The 19,064-nt window shown below is 45.6% G+C and overlaps 1 protein-coding gene across 4 annotated transcripts; it reads right to left on the bottom strand.

Moving 5' to 3' along the window:
* Positions 1-11,620: 11,620 nt before the first annotated feature.
* On the bottom strand, positions 11,621-15,065 carry RBM3 (RNA binding motif protein 3). Of its 4 annotated transcripts, none has more exons than XM_036305227.1 (7): positions 14,911-15,065; positions 14,197-14,316; positions 13,875-13,981; positions 13,128-13,230; positions 12,931-13,024; positions 12,397-12,483; positions 11,621-12,230 (listed from the first exon to the last, which is right to left on the bottom strand). In XM_036305227.1, exons 2-6 carry the CDS (start codon positions 14,297-14,299, stop codon positions 12,423-12,425), a joined length of 468 nt encoding a protein of 155 aa, XP_036161120.1. In that variant the 5' UTR covers positions 14,300-14,316; positions 14,911-15,065; the 3' UTR covers positions 11,621-12,230; positions 12,397-12,422. The 4 variants fall into 4 exon arrangements, with proteins under 4 accessions (XP_036161120.1, XP_036161121.1, XP_036161122.1 ...); XM_036305228.1 differs by having other exon boundaries at positions 12,401-12,483; XM_036305229.1 differs by having other exon boundaries at positions 12,397-12,480.
* Positions 15,066-19,064: the final 3,999 nt, after the last annotated feature.

Below are 19,064 nucleotides of genomic sequence, written 5' to 3'. Positions count from 1 at the left end.
TGGCCTGTGATCCAAAGGGTCTTGGGTTCGATTCCTGGTCAAAGGCAAGTACTTTGGTTGCAGGTTCAATCCTCCACCCCTGGTTGCAGCATGATGTCTCTCTCTCTCCCCCTCACCCATCCTTTCCACTCTCTCTAAATATCAATGGGAAATATATTCTCACTCATTGGGTGAGGACTAAAATAACATTTTTTAAAAAGCATATTGCCCTTTTTCTGTGTGTACTAACAAAAATAGACTATACTGCATTGTATTGATTTGGCACATCCCTTGCCATGTACCTAAACTACCGGTGTCTTTCCAGGATATTAAATACCCTTCTATTTCATGATTGCTGAAGAATAAACTATTTCACTGCACAAATGTGTAACCGCTAACATTTATTGGAGAATGTGCTGGACACCGTTGAAGGTGATTTATATGTATCAATCCATTTAATCCTAATAACTGAATGTTGTGGATATTATTACTATCCCCATTTTACAGATGACAAAATCTGAAGCCCAAGGAGTTAAAGGGTGACATTTTTATTGAACTGATACCCTATTTGTGAAAGCATTGGATTTTTCCCCCACATCCATTTTACCACAAAGGGTGCTGTGATCAATGCTTTTCCCATTCACCTGGACCCTCTCTGGGCAGAGCCTTGCCCCTTCATCCCACCACTCATCTTTTAAATAACCCTGATGGAAAAAGAAGAAATAATTTTTTAAAATATATTTGTGTTGATTTCAGAGGGGAAGGGAGAGGGAGAGAGAGAGATAAAAACATCAATGGTGAGAGAAAATCATTGCTTGGCTGCCTCCTGCACGCCCCATACTGGGGATCGAGCCTGCAACCCGGGCATATGCTCTGACTGGGAATTGAACCATGACCTCCTGGTTCATAGGTTGATGCTCAACCACTGAACCATGCTGGCTGGGCAAGAATTTTTTTAAAAAAGAAACATGGTGGGAAGAAATCACAAGAAAGTCAGAGATGCCAGGGAGACTGACTGTCTCACTGCCAGAATTGATTCTTTTTTAAAATATATTTTTATTGCCAAAACCGGTTTGGCTCAGTGGATAGAGCGTCGGCCTGCGGACTGAAAGGTCCCAGGTTCGATTCCGGTCAAGGGCATGTACCTGGGTTGCGGGCATATCCCCAGTAGGAGATGTGCAGGAGGCAGCTGATCGATGTTTCTCTCTCATCGATGTTTCTAACTCTCTATCTCTCTCCCTTCCTCTCTGTAAAAAATCAATAAAATATATTTATTAAAAAAATAAAAAATAAAATCTATTTTTATTGACTTCGGAGAGGAAGGGAGAATGAGAGAGAAATATTAATGATGAAAATCATTGATGGGCTTGGTCAAGCCCACAATCCTACTGAATCAAATCATGACCTCATGGTCATAGGTTGATACTCAAGCACTGAGCCACGCTGGCTGGTCCTGTTAGTTGATTTAAAAACTTTTCCCAAGGGAAAAAACAAACCAACAAAAAATAAAATAAATAATAAAAACTCTTCCCAATAGCAGATCCATCTGCCAGAGGTAGATCTGGTGCAGAAATAATGTGAATTAGAATGACCACAGCTGCCTCCTGCATCTGTTATGTACCCTGCATTTTTTCAATTTTTGTTCTTTTCTAAGCATTTACACACTCTCATTGGCTTAAAAACAGGTTTTGAATAATAAGCTAATGATAGAAAGCACTTTCAGTTTTGGGAAAGAGGCAGAGTTTATCAGCATGAATGGCAGGTCAGTGGGTGGGGAAAGGAGGGTCTCAGGACTGGAGGTATCAAGTCATGAGAATCTATTCCTGAAGGTTGTGACATTGATTATAATCATGACCTCTAGAAAGGAAGCTCAAGCCCACAGAGGACCACAAGTCCTATTCATTCTAATAGGATCAGGGTTATTTCACTGTCAGAATGACAGTTGAGGGTCCTAGCCAAATGAACAAACTAAAACAGATTTGGACAGAAAAGACAGGTAAGCCAGAGCTGTTTGAAGATCACACCACATCACAGTAGCGACTTAAATGGTGGCAGAAACAGGCAGGGGCCATGTCTGTTCCGGACTCCTCCTTCCTTCATGTACCTTCTGCCTATCCAGCCCCCAGAGTTTAAAAATGCAAAGGTGAGCATTGAACCACACTGGCTGTGTCCACTTTTCATTACTAACAGAGGCTAAAATGAAACCTGAAGTTGGGCCCCATCTTCAGGAACAAACAGGAGCATGATTTGAAGGAAAGCCTGGGTCGTTTGGGGTGCCAAGAATCAAGGCCAGAGAGTGAAATTTGGGGAGACATGGAGCTGAAGTATAACGAGTGCAGACACCGAGTCCTTATTCACTTATCTCATCCCTGAAGTTTCTTCCTAAATGGGACAAGTGGGGGTTGAGACATAAAGTCATAACTTAAAATGTTATCTTTTCCTCATGGGGAAACATTTGCCTCTGAAGCCAAAGTTCTCACAATCCTCAAAGTCTTTTTTAAAAAGTGTTTTATTGATTTCAGAGAGAGGGAGAGAGAGAAAAAAAATCAATGACAGAGAGAATCATGGATGGGCTGCCTCCTGCAAGCCCCACACTGGAGACCAAGCCTGCAACCCCGGCATGTCTCTGACTGGGAGAGAACCGTGATCTCTTGGTTCATAGGTCGAGGCTCAACCACTGAGCCATGCCAGCTGGGCCCATTCTTGAAGTCTTAATGGTGATATAACTCTCCACAGCCTGAGTCAGAAACAAGCTTCCTGCAGTTGGGAAAAGCCTCCCAGACCACTTGAACACCCCTGGCAAGTTGAAACAGGGAGCCAGCCTTCCAACACATAATCAATCAAGCCCCTGCTAGGTACCAGGCACTGGGGCAGCAGCAGTAACTCAGACAAATGGTCTCCAGTCTCATGGAGCTGCCATTTTAGCTGGAAAGATAAACAATAACGACAATCATTCATAAATCGGTACGTACTATCATTAAAATAGTCCCCTTAGTGTTGCTAAGCTGTGGAGGGGGAAGAATGATAAATAAATTTAAACTGGAACCTGAATAAAAAGGAGCAATAGATACAAAGCTCTGAAGGCTGAACGTGTGGGCAAGGCCAGTGAGGCCAGTCAGTGACTGATTCCCAAAAGGGGAGAATCACTTTGCAGGGCTAGAACTGGGGCTCCTCTGCTCTTAAGATCACAATTCCTGCCCGGCCAGCATGGCTCAGTGTTTGAGCATTGACCTATGAAGGTCATGGTTTGATTCCTGGTCAGGGCACATGCCCAGTTTGGGGCTTGATCCCCCGTGTGGGACATGCAGGAGGCAGCTGGTCAATAATTCTCTCTCATCATTGATGTTTCTATCTCTCCTTCTCCCTTCCTCTCTGAAATCAATATAGATATATTAAAAAGCATATATAATCTATCTATATATAAAACCCTAACATGCAAATAGACCAACTGGTGGAATAACCGAACCGGTTGCTATGATGTGCACTGATCACCAGGGGGTGCACACGGAACATGATGGAAGTCAGCAGCAGGTGGCAGAGCATGGAACACGCTGCGGTGGGATGATGGAGCAGGTGAGTGGGGGGCGTAAGAACAAGGTGGGGCGCTGGTCACTGTCATCGGGGCGAGCCTCTGGTGGTTATTGAAAATTCTTTGCTCCCGCATGCTGTGGTCCTGCCTGGCACTTGTACCCGCTGCCAGCACCAGAGCTGCCACTGGCACCTGCTACTTGTGCCTTGTGCCACCCCCAATTGTTCAGCGCCATCAGCAGGTATGAGCGGCGGTGGTGGTGGGAACAGGGCTGCTGGCAGACAGGGGGCCAACTGGGGCTGCAGCAGGAGGGGGTAGGCAGGGGCAGTGCCCCTCTGCCCACTGCAGCCTTGCTGCCCACAGTTCCTTTCAAGGTGCATGAATTCATGCACTGGGCCCCTAGTGTGTGTGTATATGTATATAAGTAAATCTATTTTTATTTAAAAAAATATTTTTATTGATTTCAGAGAGGAAGGGAGAGACATAGAAACATCAACGATGAGAATCATTGATCAGCTGCCTCCTGCACACCCCCTACTGGGCACAGAGCCTGCAACCTGGGCATGTGCCCTTGACTGGAATCGAATCCAGGACCCTTCAGTCCGCAGGCTGACGCTCCATCCACTGAGTCAAACCAGCCAGGGCTACATATTTTTTTAAAGTTTGGAATTCCTTTTACTCAGTGAGAGCTTTAGGGCCAGACTGTGGGCCTGGGAAAGACTGGACCCTGGGTTTGGTACCTCAGTCCTAGGCAATGTAGCTAAATGAGCACAGCCATTGGTTCTTCTCATCTTTTTCTGTCAATACACTGAAATGCATGCATCTTATTGCTTTTAGAATGTTAAGCCACCCTTTCTTTCCTGGGATAAGCCCCACCTGGTTTTGGCGACAGCCTGACTTTAATGAGCTCTTACTACATCCATCTTATGTAATTGTCACAACCACCCTAATGAGGTAAGTGCAGTACTGAGCCCCACTTTGAAGATAAGGAAAGTGATCCTTCAAGGGGTTTACTTCTCATGGTCACAGAAGTAGAAAATTTGAGAACTAGCATCTGGACCCTGGCAGGAAGTAGAACTGGACTGTTTCTCATCCTGGACACCAGACACCACTTGGTAACCAGCCAGCAGTGTTGACAATAGTGTCCCCTCCTCTCTCTCCTCTCTCTGTACATCCCCGTGCATCTAGTGCAGGGGTGGGCAAACTTTTTGACTCGAGGGCCACAATGGGTTCTTAAACTGGACCGGAGGGCCGGAACAAAAGCATGGATGGAGTGTTTGTGTGAACTAATATAAATTCAAAGTAAACATCATTACATAAAAGGGTATGGTCTTTTTTTTTTTTAGTTTTACTCATTTCAAACAGGCCGGATCTGGCCCACGGGCCGTAGTTTGCCCACGGCTTCTAGTGCCTAATCAATTTCTTCTCCTCTCTTCCAACCTCCTGCACTGAAATTCACAGTAGCCCCCCTCCCCCCTGCTATGGGGAGAAGCTGATCTCTTAGGCACCCTCTCCAACTTTGTCCCTTGTTGCTCTTCCTCTGTCGTCAGGGTATGTTCTAGCCACACTGACTTAATTGCACATCCTTTGAAAACTGCACAAACTGTTCCTGGGATCTGGAGCGTACTCACGCAGAGAACACGTCAACACATCCCACAGTAATATTATTAATACCAAGCGCGCTGTGCCAGGTACTGCTTTATTCACTTTACAGACATAGAAAACCTTCCGTTGTCTTCACAATAACCCTATGAAGTTGGTACAATTGTTATCCCATGTCACAGATGGGGAAATGGAGGCGAAGAGTTACTTGCCCAAGATCACACAGTAAGCAATGGAGTTGAACTTGCACCCAGGTAGCCTGGCTGCAGAATCCTTGTTCTTAATCACTACACTATTTAACACCAAATGCCAAACTCCTCGGTGTGAGGTCCTTCAGTGCAGATTCATAACATGTACTTTCTCTCTCCCTACCCTCCTCACTTGATCTGTCAGCAAATCCTGCCAGGGCCTTTGTACTCGCTTGCTTTTTCTTTTGCCACCTTCAGAAGGTATCAAGAATCAAACGTCCAGCCGAAACCAGTTTGGCTCAGTGGATAGAGCGTCGGCCTATGGACTGAAAGGTCCCAGGTTCGATTCCGGTCAAGGGCATGTACCTGGGTTGCGGGCACATCCCCAGTGGGAGATGTGCAGGAGGCGGCTAATCGATGTTTCTCTCTCATCGATGTTTCTAACTCTCTATCTCTCTCCCTTCCTCTCTGTGGAAAATCAATTAAAAAAAAAAAAGAATCAAACCTCCAGCCCTGGCCAGGTAGCTCAGCTGGTTAGAGCATCATCCCAATAGCCAAGGTTGCAAGTGTGATCCCCAGTCAGAGCACATACAAGAATGAACCAATGAATGCATCAACAGGTGGAACGACAAATTGACGTTTCTCTTTCTCTCTCTCAAATTGATGAAGAAAATGCTCTATACTCTGGTAATGGGATTTGAGATTCTAAAAAAATATATATTTTTATTGATTTCAGAAAGGAAGGGAGGGAGGGGCAGCTGATCAGTCTCTCTCATCATTGATGTTTCTCTCCCTCTATGAAATCAATAAAAAAAATATATTTAATTTTATTTTTTTCATAGAAATTTTTTTAAATTGTTTTATTGCTTAAAGTATTACAAAGAGTATTACATATGTCTCCATTTCTTCCCGCCCTTGACAATCCCCTGGCCTCCCCTACCCCCCAGTGTCTTATGTCCATTGGTTATGCTTATATGCATGCATACAAGACCTTCGGTTGATCTCTTACCCACCCCACTCCTGCCCTCCCACCCTCCCCGGCCTTCCCGCTGTAGTTTGACAGTCTGTTCGAGGCTGCTCTGCCTCTGTATCTATTTTTGTTCATAAGTTTATAATGGTCTTTATTATCCATAAATGAGTGAGATCATGTGGTATTTTTCCCTCTCTGAAATCAATAAAAAATATATTAAAAAAAAAGAATCAAAAAAAGAAGAATCCAACCTGTCCTTGCCATGTCCACTGCCTCCACCACCTGCCCTACTGCAGGGGCCTCCTCACTGCTTCCACCTGGCTCCCTCCCCATCTGTCCTCAGAGCAGGCAGAGGGTCCTGTTACAACCCATCAGCCCAAAGCCTTCCTCTGCTCAGACCCCTGTTGTGGCTTCAGCTCTCTCAGAGAAAAGGCCAAAGTCCTCCCTGTGGCCAGTGAGGGCCCACAGGACCAGGGCCCTGTCACCTCTCCAACCTCACCTCCTGCCATCTGCCTTCTGGCTCTCTCTGCTCCTGTGCACTGACCTTGTTAATCACACACCAAGCAAGCTCCCACCTCAGGGCCTTTGTACTTGCTTGCATTTTCTTCTGCCTGTAATTCTTTCCCACAGCAAAGCTGACAGATTTGGCCATTAAAGAGACCAGCCCTTGCTTGATTCAGGTGTTTGCTACTTTACATAGATAGCAAAAACAAGAATAGCCCTAGTTGGTTTAGTTCAGTGGATAGAGCGTCAGCCCACAGACTGAAGGGTCCCAGGTTCAATTCCGGTCAAGGGCACGTACCTCAGTTGCAGGTTCCCCGGCCCTAGTTGGGGTGTGTGCAGGAGGCAACCAGTTGATGTGTCTCTCTCACATCGATGTTTCTGTCTCTCCCTCTCCCTCCCACTCTCTCTAAAAATCAATGAAAAAAAATATCCTCAAGCAAGGATTAATAAAAAAAGAAAACAAAACAGGTTCATTAAAAAACAAACAAACAAGAATAGCCACAGATGCCAGCTCATGTTACTTGTGTGGGTGACACTGAAACAAAGGGGGCCCGATGACTGCAGCAGAAAAACTGATTCCACGCTGAGCAGTTCCACAGCACTGAGTTGGGGTGAAGGACAGAACGCCTCCTACCTCATCAGAACCTCAGGGGATGAGAAACTGTTTCAGGACAGTCTCTTTGGTAGACAGGGAGGTTAATGAGAGCTGGCCTCCAAACATTTCCTCACAAGCCTGTCAGGCTCTATGTCCCGAAGATCAGAGTGTTCTGCCAATTCTTAGATAAGCTTGCCTACCTGGCTTATGCGGAGATGTGCAAGACAGCCAAAACGCCATGGCGGAACCATTGCCCTACCCCCATCTCCTCCTCCTTGCTTGCTCTCCCTCTATCTGCATCTCTATTGTAAAGTGTCTTCCCCGAGTTGTCTGCCCTGACCACTTTGTGTAAATAGCACATCCCCTCACTCTCCATTCCGTTTCATTTTCCTTAATGCTTGCCATATCCTAATGTTCCATTACATACTGTTTTACTACTTTATTGTCCATGGACCCCATCAATACAAGCCTGATTCCTGAGGGAAAGCAATTTGTATATTCTTTGCTGTGTGCCTACTATTACATGGCACACATAACACTTACTGACTACATTTAACGACCAGACACTATTCTAGATGTTTCCCACGTCTTGACTCATTTAATTCGTATTACCATCTTACAGAGACAGGTTTTTATTTTTTCCCCCCTTTCCAATTTGTTTCTTTAAAATCTTTATTGTTGTCCTAACTGGTTTGGCTCAGTGAATAGAGCGTCGGCCTGTGGACTGAAAGGTCCCAGGTTTGATTCCGGTCAAGGGCATGTACCTTGGTTGTGGGCACATCCCCAATAGGAGGTGTGCAGCAGGCGGCTGATCAATGTTTCTGACTCTCTGTCCCTCTCCCTTCCTCTCTGTAAAAAAATCAATAAAATATATATTTAAAAAAATCTTTATCGTTGAAATTATTACATATGCCCCCTTTCCCCGCCCCCAATGACCTCCTCCAGCCGCCCCCCCCCCCCGCCTTCACCATCTTATTGTCTGTGTCCATGGGTTATGCATATATGCATACAAGGATTTTTCCATTGATTTTTGGGGAGAGTGGGAGAGGGAAAGACAGAAACATTGATGTGAGAGAAACACATCGACTGGTTGCCTCCTGAAACCAGGGCCCAGGCCGGGGAGGAGCCTGCAACCAAGGTATGTGCCCTTGACCAGAATCGAACTTGGGACCCTTTGGTCTGCAGGTCGGCACTTTATCCACTGAGCCAAACCGGCTAGGGCAAGAATGTCTTTTAAAAGCTTCCTTCCACTTACACAAATTAATGGACAGGACTCCAGTGAGGAAAAACGTACTTCATACTATGGATTGCAGTCATAAAGTTTAGAATAGACTGCAAAGTCTGTGCTTGTGAAACTAAACTTTCAGAGATGCGTGTTAAAAGTTTAAAATTTTGACTTGATGGCCTATTAAAAATGTTTATGTAGAACAATGCCATGGAGTTAAAAAAAAAATTTAGAAGCCCTAATGGTCTTTGGGCATTCATTGTATGTTGAAAAAAAAATCCCTTCTGGCTTTCCAGATATTGGGGCAGTCTGAATTACAAGGGATCGTGGTCCTTGTTAGCCAGGGAAGGGAGATGGAAGAGGTATGCAGCTGGGCAGGGACGTGGCAAGTTTTGTCTTGATAAGCAGGAGTGGTAGGAACACTGGTAGTGATCCTTATCCAATGTTTTTTTTAACATGCCTGAAGTATTCACAGCATATTTTAAAAGGTTCTTCAGGTCCTAGCTGGTTTGGCTCAGTGGACAGAGCATTGGCCTGAGGACTTTGATTCTGGTCAAGGGCACATGCCAGACTGCAGGCTTGATCCCCAGTAGGGGGCCTGTAGGAGGCAGCTGATCAATGATTCCCCCTCATCATTGATGTTTCTCCCTTCCTCTCTGAAATCAATAAAAATATATTTTAAAAAAAATGAAAGGCTATTTGGAAGTTTTCTACACCTCTACATCTAGAATGGGGGCAGTATCAGGGACCCTTAACTCCATCAGATGGGGAACTACAGTGGGGCCTTGACTTGAGTTTAATTCGTTCCGTGACGGAGCTCATAACTCAGATTACTCGTATGTCAAATCATAAAGGGAACGAGTGAGACACTGATGCTGGGCTGATGATGTGGCGTTCACTGCGCCAACTAGCGGTGGGGTATCTGAAGCTGGCCCGTAACCCGAATTTTAGCTCGCAACTCAAAGCAAAAAAAATCAGCCAAGACTGCTAGTATCTCAAAAAACTCGTTAGTCGGGACACTCGACTAAGTCAAGGCCCCACTGTTATTTCCATTTTATACACATTGAACCTGAGGCAAAGAAATTAAGCTAGGAAGCAAGGTCTGAAGGGATTCAGTTCACATGGGGTGGGAGGGGCAGGGATTAGGATTTATTTGGGACCTTGCAGAGGTGGGGGTGGTCATGGGATGTTTGTAAGATAGCTCTTCACAGGCCTTGGGATACAAGGCTCTCAAGGGACCTTTAAATGTTTGAATTTCTCATTTCTGTGGGTTCTTGGGAAACATGCACATTAGTGAGATGCTGCTAAAACTGAAGTGGAGGAATAATTGGTACTTTTGTCTGGAAACTTTATTGATTAGCAATTTTAATGCCAGAGAAAACCAGCTGTGAGGTCTCTAGGCCCTTCCTTAGTGCCCTCCCTGGGCTGGATTACAAGGCACTTTCCGAAACCGAAAGAGCAGAGCAAGTTGATCAAGTTGTCATTCAGGTCTAGGAGGCTATTTATTAATGTAATTTAGGGGATTGTTTTGTTGCAGAACTTAGTTGATGGGATTCTCAGGCTGCACTGGGGGTGAGGACACTACTCCCTGAGGTGCAGGGAAACCCCTCCTCACTCCAACAAGGCTGTAATAATGGTCCACTACCTTAGCTCCTTGCAGGTCCAGCACAGAATGCCTACTCAGACCAAGTACCCAAATGGTAAGGGTAGGACGTCTTTACCTTGCTCAGTGGGCTAGGTAGGACCACCTGGAGGGGAGAAAGGAGGGTCCAGACCCTGGAAGCAGGCTGCCCTTACTGGCACTCCCAATACAGGGACCCATGCTGTCAGTTTGGGCTGCTTTACCAGTACCACACACTGGGTAGCTTATTAACAGAAATTTCTCAATTCTGGAGATTGAAAATTCAAGATCAGGGTACCAGCATGGTTCAGCTATGGTGGGGCCCTTTCAGAATGCCTTCTTGTGGACCCTAGCTGGTTTGGCTCAGTGGAGTGTTAGACTGCAGACTGAAGATTCTGGTCAAGAGCACATGCCTGGGTGGCAGGTTTGATCCTCAGTTGGGGGCATGCAGGAGGCAGCTGATCCATGATTCTCTCTCATCGATGTTTCTCTCTCTGAAATCATCATTGATATTTCTCTCTCTCTGAAATCAGTAAGAATATATTTTTAAAAAAAGAATGCCTTCTTGCATCCTCACATGGCAGAGCTGAGCAAGGAGGCAAACTATTAAATCATGAAGTTCTCACTCTCATGACATTTTAATCCACGTCACTCTCCAAAGGCCTCACTTTCTAATACTATATTGGGGAGGCAGGATCAGTCCATGAAAGGCATGTCCCAGGAATGAGAGCATAAGGTAGTTCAGGTTGTCCAGGAACTCAAGCCTAGTCAAAGGTACAAAACTGGACCAAGCCATTGCAACCACCTTAGCACTGAATCTGTGACAAGGGTTGGCCAACGGTTGTCAATGGCTGTATATGCCTATTAAATGTACTTTACGCTCAACAGAAAAGGTAAAATGCCCCGGGGGCTGAGGCACACAGGTTAAATGACCCACAAAGTCAAATAGCTGGGAAGCAGCAGAATCCAGTTTGAACTTAGAATTTTGTTCTTAAACCAGGATTCTCCTGGGACCCTCACTCTAAAGTGAGTTTAGTATTCTTTTTCATATATGTATACCAGCCCCAAACTCTAGAGCAGGGGTCCTCAAACTACGGCCCACGGGCCACATGCAAATACAAATATTGTATTTGTTCCCATTTTGTTTTTTTACTTCAAAATAAGATATGTGCAGTGTGCATAGGAATTTGTTCAGTTTTTTCTTAAACTATAGTCCGACCCTCCAATGGTCTGAGGGACAGTGAACTGGCTCCGTTTAAAAAGTTTGAGGACCCCTGCTCTAGAGCTATTTGCCCTTTGAGCAGTCCCTGCTCACCACCCCCCTAAATTCTTTACTCAAAGTCTCCTTTCCCAATCTTTATTTTTAAATTACAGGCTAGGTAGAGTAAGGAAAAAGCAGCAGCAATATCAATTTTTTAGGTATCATTTTTTTAATCAGCTCCATGAAAGACATCCTAAACACTACATGAAACACAACAGAATATTTTTCTTCCAGTATTAAAAAAATGACATTCATAATTATTTTAAGAAACTTCTATATAATCAGGGCAGTGATCTTCAGTAAAAAAAAAAAAAATCCAAGTAACCAGGTTCTTGATTTATTGCAATTATATCTGGAAATTGCTTTTTAACCATGATAAACACTGTATACAAGTTTTAAAAAATGTCTCTTAGATGCACATTATTTCTGGGGGAGGGGGAGACAGTCTGGCCAAAATTTTCAATTTTTGGCCAGGACCACTCCTGAGAGCTCAGACTTAAAACAAAAAACGGGTAAAAGGGAAAATTCCAGACTCTCTAAATGTTCCAGAATTTGTCTTTAAATGGGAGAGAAAAAAATAAAAACACATGGAGCTTTCTAAAAGGTCTTTAACAAGCTACCTTGGGAGCTCAATTCAAAAATAGAAGTTGACATACTAAAACAGTTGTTTCAGTGCAGCTCCAAAACTCTTTATAAATACAGCCATTTGGAAGGACGATCCTGGATCAGAAGTTTTATTCCTTGTGTTTTGTGTATCTGAGAACAGTAAGAAGGGGAAGAGCTGTGATGTTAGGAAGAAAGAGGCTGACATGCTTACCTTCTGGGGCTGATAAAAGATACAAGGGCTTCACAACAAGGACACCCCCTCATCTCCATGGCCAACAGATTACAGGGGAGACAGGTTTTCCCATACAAGTCTCACCTACATTAGGTGTGGTATGCCTCATCTCAGTTGTCATAATTGTCTCTGTAATTTCCTCCTGAGTAGCGGTCATAACCACCCTGGCTTCTGGGAAAAAACACAGTGTTACAGGAAATGTATCAGACACCCCGAGAATATAGAAAACCTTATTTACTTATTCCAGCACATCTTATAATAGTTAATGTGCAAAACAGGCTATGTTAAGCATGTGAACATTAGATAGAAGTCACAATTATACGGTATATAATTCACACAACACAATGAATCATATTAAACATTAATGCAATAGACACAACCACAGCACAAAACATACATGTTACCTATCATACACTGCAATTATGTGATCTTGTAATTTATCAACGCATTACACACAACTCAAAATATGCCTCCTATTTGTCTTTACAGCTTCATTACGGTTTGTAAAACAAACTCTAGTAACACCAAGGTAAGTTAGGTATACACACCCAGGCAGCCCAGCTCTTAAGGAGAGAAAAGCAAGCACCACCTGAGCGCCCCAACCCCTTGGCTACCCACCTGCCACCGTAGTCTCTGGATCTTCCATATCCATAGCCATATCCTCCAGGCCGACTGTCATACCTGCCACTCCCATAGCCCTGGTCTCCACCACCTACAGTAGACAAAAAATATTTAAATTGCAATTATCCCAGACATAGGCCACAAATGGGTGGCTCTTCCCCACACCACATGACCAAATTTACCATTGTCATTACCTCTAGAGTAGCTGCGACCACGCCCATGAGCTCCAAAGCCACCACCTCTGCCCCGGGCAGACTTGCCAGCATGGTCCACACGGATCTGGCGACCATCCAGAGACTAGGTGCGAGGAAACATAAAGAGGATAAGTTGGTGGTCACACAGGGAAGTGGTGAGTCAAGAGTGGGCAGGGCAGGTGGGCAAAAGAGCCCAGAAACTCCTGCTGAGCACCAAGTTTTGGGTGCTATGTTCCACAACAAGCTCCTTTGACCAGAATGGCCTTATCAGGAGCTATAGAATCCCACAAAATGACCTGAATCCACCGTGCTCCCCTGCTACTACTTACATCTTGACTGAACTCAGGTGAGTTCTCCTCCCCACTCCTCTAAGCTGCCCAACTATTAGGGCTAGATAGACACCTCTCTTGGTTTGAGGCTTCAGAGTCCATCCCAGAAGACTCACGAGGTCCTCTCCGGGCCAGGCCCGCAGATCTGCAGACTCTACTACCTAAGCCCAGGGCACGTCAACCATCCACAGGTGGCTTCTCGGCCTCATGCAGGACCAGTCGTCGCCTCCCAGGCAGCCCGGCTCTGTCTGCCGCTGCCCTCCACCCCCTAGAACAGAAGGCAGTCACGCTCCTGTGAGTGGGCACTGTGGGGTTTGGTGGCCGCGCTGCCCCTAGCAGACACAGAGGGAAAAACAGAAAGAATGGTGGAAGTGGTAGAGATGGGGGCAGGACCCCTAATGCAGGTAAAAGGCCTCACCTCTCCATTCATGGCTCTCATGGCATCTGAAGCATGCTCTGGATTGGTGAAGGTAATGAAGCCAAAACCCCGGGATCGCTGAGTCTCCCGGTCCTTGACAACGACCACTGGGAAAGAGAACAGGAAGCAAAAAGTGACCAATCCTCAATTAAAAGTTATCCGGTTCTCCAAAGCCTGAACTACCCCTTAGACTTAAGAACCCAGCAAGGAAAAGTAGCACAAGGACTGGGGCCCTGGCCTTGCTCTCAATGTTTGCTGAAACGCAAGGGTCCCAGACTTCCGGTAACTGTCCACCCCCTCATGGGCCTGGCCCACCGCTCACCCTCGGAAATTGGCCCAAAGCTGCTGAAGTGATCTTCCAGAGCCTGCTCGTCGGTGTTGAAGTTGAGCCCTCCAACGAAGAGCTTCCCTTCTTCAGAGGACATGGCAATGAATTCGAGTCCTGTGGGGAGAACACGGAAGATCGTGGGGTGCAAGTGGGAGAAAGGTTGGAGGACAAAGCACGAAGAGAAAAAATGGAGAGAACAGAAAACAGACACGAACAACAAAATAAGGTGTCACCAAGGAGAAACCAAGAAGGCAGCCCGAAAAGACGGAAATCCGCGGCGCAGCCATTTGGGGGCCGCCTTCGCGCATGCCCACAACATCCCAGCCGCCACGCCCGTCATTTTGTGGCACAGCGCAGGCCCAGAACGTCCATGCGTTCACTGTGCGCCCACAGAACAAGATGGCGGCGGTCACGTGGGAAAAGCCCCCCCCCTCCCCCGCAGTTCTCGGCCGCCGCGTGGTCACTACCGAGACCAACCCCAGCCCAAGTCACTCCGCTAGCCCCTCCGGGCACTCCTCGTGCCAGGACACGGCGCGCCAGCAGCCCACCAAACCAAAAATTTAACCTCGGAGCACGGGACCCGCCCGCCTCGAAGAAGCCCGAGCCTACGTGTCCGAAGCCGCTCCTCTGCCCACCTTGCTCTAGGCCGGCGCGGCGCACACCAGCGAGGCGAGGAGAGGCCGCTCCGTTAAGTCAGACACCACTTACCTGGAAGTTCAGTAAAAGGGCCGAAAGGACAGTTACCGCCAAAGAGCAGAGCGACTGAGGAGGAGATCGCGCGGGAAGACGCTTAATAAAGCGTACGTAGCGTGCACGTCACTGAACGTCGCCCCGCACGCCCTCATTGGCTGAGGCCGGCGAGGGCGAGATGGGAGGAGTGGTCTGCGGGGCGTAGGAAGCCAAGTTCTCTGCATGCTTCCGGGAACGGAGGCGGAGACTTGTGTGGTCGGGGCACTATGACGTAAGTATCCCGCCATTGGCCCCAGCCGTTTTCGTCTCTTCTGCGCACGAACCTTTTGGCTCTCACATCCCTTTCCTTCCCTGCCCTTACTTCCTTGACGTCATTTCCCCATTGGTTCCCACGATTTTCTCACCATCGAATAAGTCTTTTTCTAAGTCCCTGACGACGTACCTGGGAGCCACTACTAGCATAACCTCCACTCACTTGCTAGTTCTCTAACCTTATGATCCCCCCAGAGCCTGATGATAATCCTCCAGTTTCTCTGATGTCATCAGCCTTCACATCAAACCTAACATTTTCTGTGTCTGATCCTGACCTCTAGGCTTTCTTCTCTGTGCCCAACATCTACATGCCTGTCATGGGACCCTTTTTCCTGGCATCATTCCTTCTCATTTCTTTTTAAAAAAACATATTTTTATTGATTTCAGAGAGGAAGAGGGAGAGAGATAGAAACATCAGTGATGAGAATCATTGATCTACTGCCTTCTGCATGCCCCACACTGGGGATACAGCCTGCAACCTGGGTGTGTGCCCTGACTGACAATCGAACTGCAGCCTCCTGGTTCACAGATCGATGCTCAATCATTGAGTCACATCGGCTGGGCATTCTCATTTCTGACTTCAGCCCTCATCTTTATCTGACAGCCTCCTGAAGCCATCCTTGATTCCCCCCGCCCCTTGCCCCAATAAACTGCCTGAGGGGCCTTCTTAAAAACACAGGATGCTCCAGTCTCCAGAGGAAGTAAATCCCAGTCCACACAACAATTTTTGCTGTCACTCAGGGTTGCTGAGCCCTTCATCCACAGAAAGGACTTTGACAATACACAGTGGACTTATGCAAAGCGAAGTGTGTCTGTCCCATTACCCACAATTTGGTCTTGTGAAGCCTTCAAGTGTCTGAACTACCTTTGACAGACTCAATTTCTGCTGTCCCCATCCAAGAAGAAATGGGTTAGTTTTCCTCAAAGACTAAATTTCTCATCCATAGAATGTTAATTTACTTCCTAAGCGTCAGCCCCTCAAACAGTCTAGATTTGTTAATTTTCAGAGTACAGGATCATATACATCTACAAAATGAACTTGTCTGACTTTTGCCATATTCAGATCTCCTATGCCCAGGTTTTATGTGAACAGTTTTCACACTGTGCACATTCATGCTGGTATTAGATAGCCCTCAGAGAATCTGACCCCCATGCAAAAAAAAAAAAAAAAAAAAAAGAGGTACTTGTTTGCCTTTCAAAATGTCTGATCTCTGATCATATTCCACAATTCATGAGACATCCTCATTGTTGTTCCATGCAAAGCCCCTAAATTTATTAATTCTCTTTTATTCCTGCACCCAACAACCTTTCTCTTCTTCCCACAGTTTACCATTCTATTGGGTTTAATGTGTATCTTTTTGCGTGATTACATATAAAATCTACGTTTTTACCTATTATTTTAATTAAAGTAAATGGTAGTGTCATTCTGTGTGTTCCCCCCCCCCCCAAAACACACACCCAACCAGCATTATGTTAAGATTCATTTGTGTTGTTATGGGTGCAGATAATCTATCTGTTGTTTCTAATGGTTCCAATAAGCCCCAATGTGTACATCCACTGCATCATTTTACCTCTAGGTGCTCCCAATGAAGTTCACTGGACTGCCTCCAATACCCTATTTCAATAAATTATGCCTTGTAAATGCTCCCTTTGGGCCAGTGTGAAAATTTCTTTAGGATGTATACTCAGAAAATAGCTGGGCCATAGGGATGTACATAATTTCTGTAAGCAGTGTCAGATTGTGATCTGGAATAGGTGGAGCAATGTATGAAGGGCCCTACATTCCTCTGTCTCCATCAACACTTAGCATTATCCAGCTTACTAAAATTTTCTAGTCTAACCAGTACAGTCATAGTTCATTAGTTTTTGACTTAAAAATCTAATGGGCTTTATTGAACAATTCATGAATTGGGCAGCATCCCATCTAGTAAATAGAAAGGTGCTCTTCTCATTAGTTTTTTTAACTTATATTTTAAAGTGATTGATAATGATTTTGAGCCCTAGCTGGTTTGGCTCAGTGGATAGAGTGTCAGCCCAAGGACTGAACGGCCCCGGGTTCGATTCCGGTCAAGGGCATGTATCTCAGTTGCAGGCTCCATCCTTGGCTCTGGTGGGGTGTCTGCAAGAGACAACCAATCAATGTGTCTCTCTCACATTGATGTTTTTCTGTCTCTCCCCCTTCCTTCCACTCTCTCTAAAAATAAATGGGAAAAATATCTTCAGGTGAGGATTAACAACAAAAAAGAGATAATGATTTGGGGTTTCCTAATGTAAATTGCTTATTCATATCTATATTCCTATCAGAACATTTCCCATATTTCCATAGTTCTCTTCTTGATTTTCAGGGGCCTATCACTTAGTCCAAGTATGAATCCCTTCCTATAGCCTTTCTTCAAGCTTTCATTTCCAACATTTCTAAATCTTTTTATGTGTGTGTACACTGCTGGACCTTTTTAAAAAATCCAATGAGGGGGGTCTCTTGTGTTCTGTTTTTGTACTTATTATTTAAAACTTCTGACATCTCATTTCATATTTCCTATTTACAGTGTTTTTCTGTTCCTTTTTTCCTACTATCATTCTCATAGTATTTTGGGGGTCTTTTTGTATCTCTTGCTCTTGTTTTATCTTTCTTATATTATCTCTTATACTTATTTAAAATTATTCGCCTGTCCCAGTACTTCTGTTTTGGATATTATGTCACCTAGTGTGGTAGCCAGCTCCCAATACAGCCCCTAATGATCCCTATCTCCTGGTATTCACATCCTGTGTAGTTCCTTCCCATGTTGTACTAGGGTTAGCCAGATACTCCAGTATCTTGGATGGTCCTCAGTGTGTGGGGTTGCCTGAGACCCTTATGTGTACTTGTTAGACCCACAGTCTTGCAGCACCCCAGATAGAGAATGGTCTTGTCCTGCTCTTCCAGTGACTGAGCCCTTATCTGAGGAATGGTCAGCTTCCCTTCCAATACTGGGGTGTGCTGGGAGCCTTTAAAGAGTTATCTCCAGCTTTACATGGCATTCTTGGGGAGAGAGATGAGAGGATGGCTACCCTGATGCCCCCTGTGAAGCAATTTCTGGCCAGAACCTGGCACAGCAAGGCCACAACCTGTAGGACCCCAGTTATCCCACCCATTGTCTGCCACTCCTTGTGGAAGATAACACCTGACCTGTAACACATCTGCCTTCTGAGAATGTACATGGCAAAAAGGACTTTCATTTGATTATTAACCTCCAAAAAAGCAGGTGACTTTTTTTAGGGCCTGAGTTTTAACAGTGCTTGATTTGTTTGTCCACAGTAGTAGGTTGGAGAAGGCAAATAAAAGGTATCTGTTGGTGAAACAGTTAAGACAGGAACCCATAAGCTGGAAACCCAGTTTAGGGCTTAGAGTCCTAGGCATGGCAAGGCCACAGTCCCTCAAGCTAGCCCCAAAGCAAGTGATAAGAATAGGAACCTTAGACCCCTGCCTAGGACTCCCAAGGAAGGGTCTGGATCCTAGAGCTGGTGACAGGTGGAAGGCTAGATGTGGCTGCCCAATGTTTCTAAGTAGCCCATACTTCCCAGCCTTTGTGATGAATCTTGCCCTTTTCGAGTCAGGAACTCTCATTCTTCACTCAGAGGCCTGTCCTGAAAACATAAATTCACAGCTATGATCCAGGGCCTTACAGGCAGACAGATGTACCACACAGCTGGGCTCATCTTTTAGAACCAATTCTCAGCATCCACTCTCCGACCACCGGGGAAGAAGGCACTGCATGACCCACCCTCCACCCAGTGAAGCATTTCGGCTTCATCAGGTAAAGAGCCCCCGGAGACTCCATGTGTAACAAAAACCAGGAAGAGGGCAGAGAAATCAACAGACC

This window comes from Myotis myotis, unplaced genomic scaffold (genome assembly GCF_014108235.1).
Source record: "Myotis myotis isolate mMyoMyo1 unplaced genomic scaffold, mMyoMyo1.p scaffold_m19_p_4, whole genome shotgun sequence".
NCBI classification, from domain to species: domain Eukaryota; kingdom Metazoa; phylum Chordata; class Mammalia; order Chiroptera; family Vespertilionidae; genus Myotis; species Myotis myotis.
This window is presented reverse-complemented; position numbering and strand designations above follow the sequence as displayed.

What these genes read in the sequence shown, in the direction of transcription:
- RBM3 (XM_036305227.1), bottom strand. Translation starts at nt 14,299, where the DNA reads ATGTCCTCTGAAGAAGGGAAGCTCTTCGTTGGAGGGCTCAACTTCAAC. An exon ending in TGAGAGCCATGAATGGAGAG is followed by an intron (nt 13,231 to 13,874) that starts GTGAGGCCTTTT and finishes CCTCGCACCTAG; the next exon opens with TCTCTGGATGGTCGCCAGAT. An exon ending in TCCAGAGACTACGGTGGCAG is followed by an intron (nt 12,484 to 12,930) that starts GTGGGTAGCCAA and finishes GTTTTTTCCCAG; the next exon opens with AAGCCAGGGTGGTTATGACC.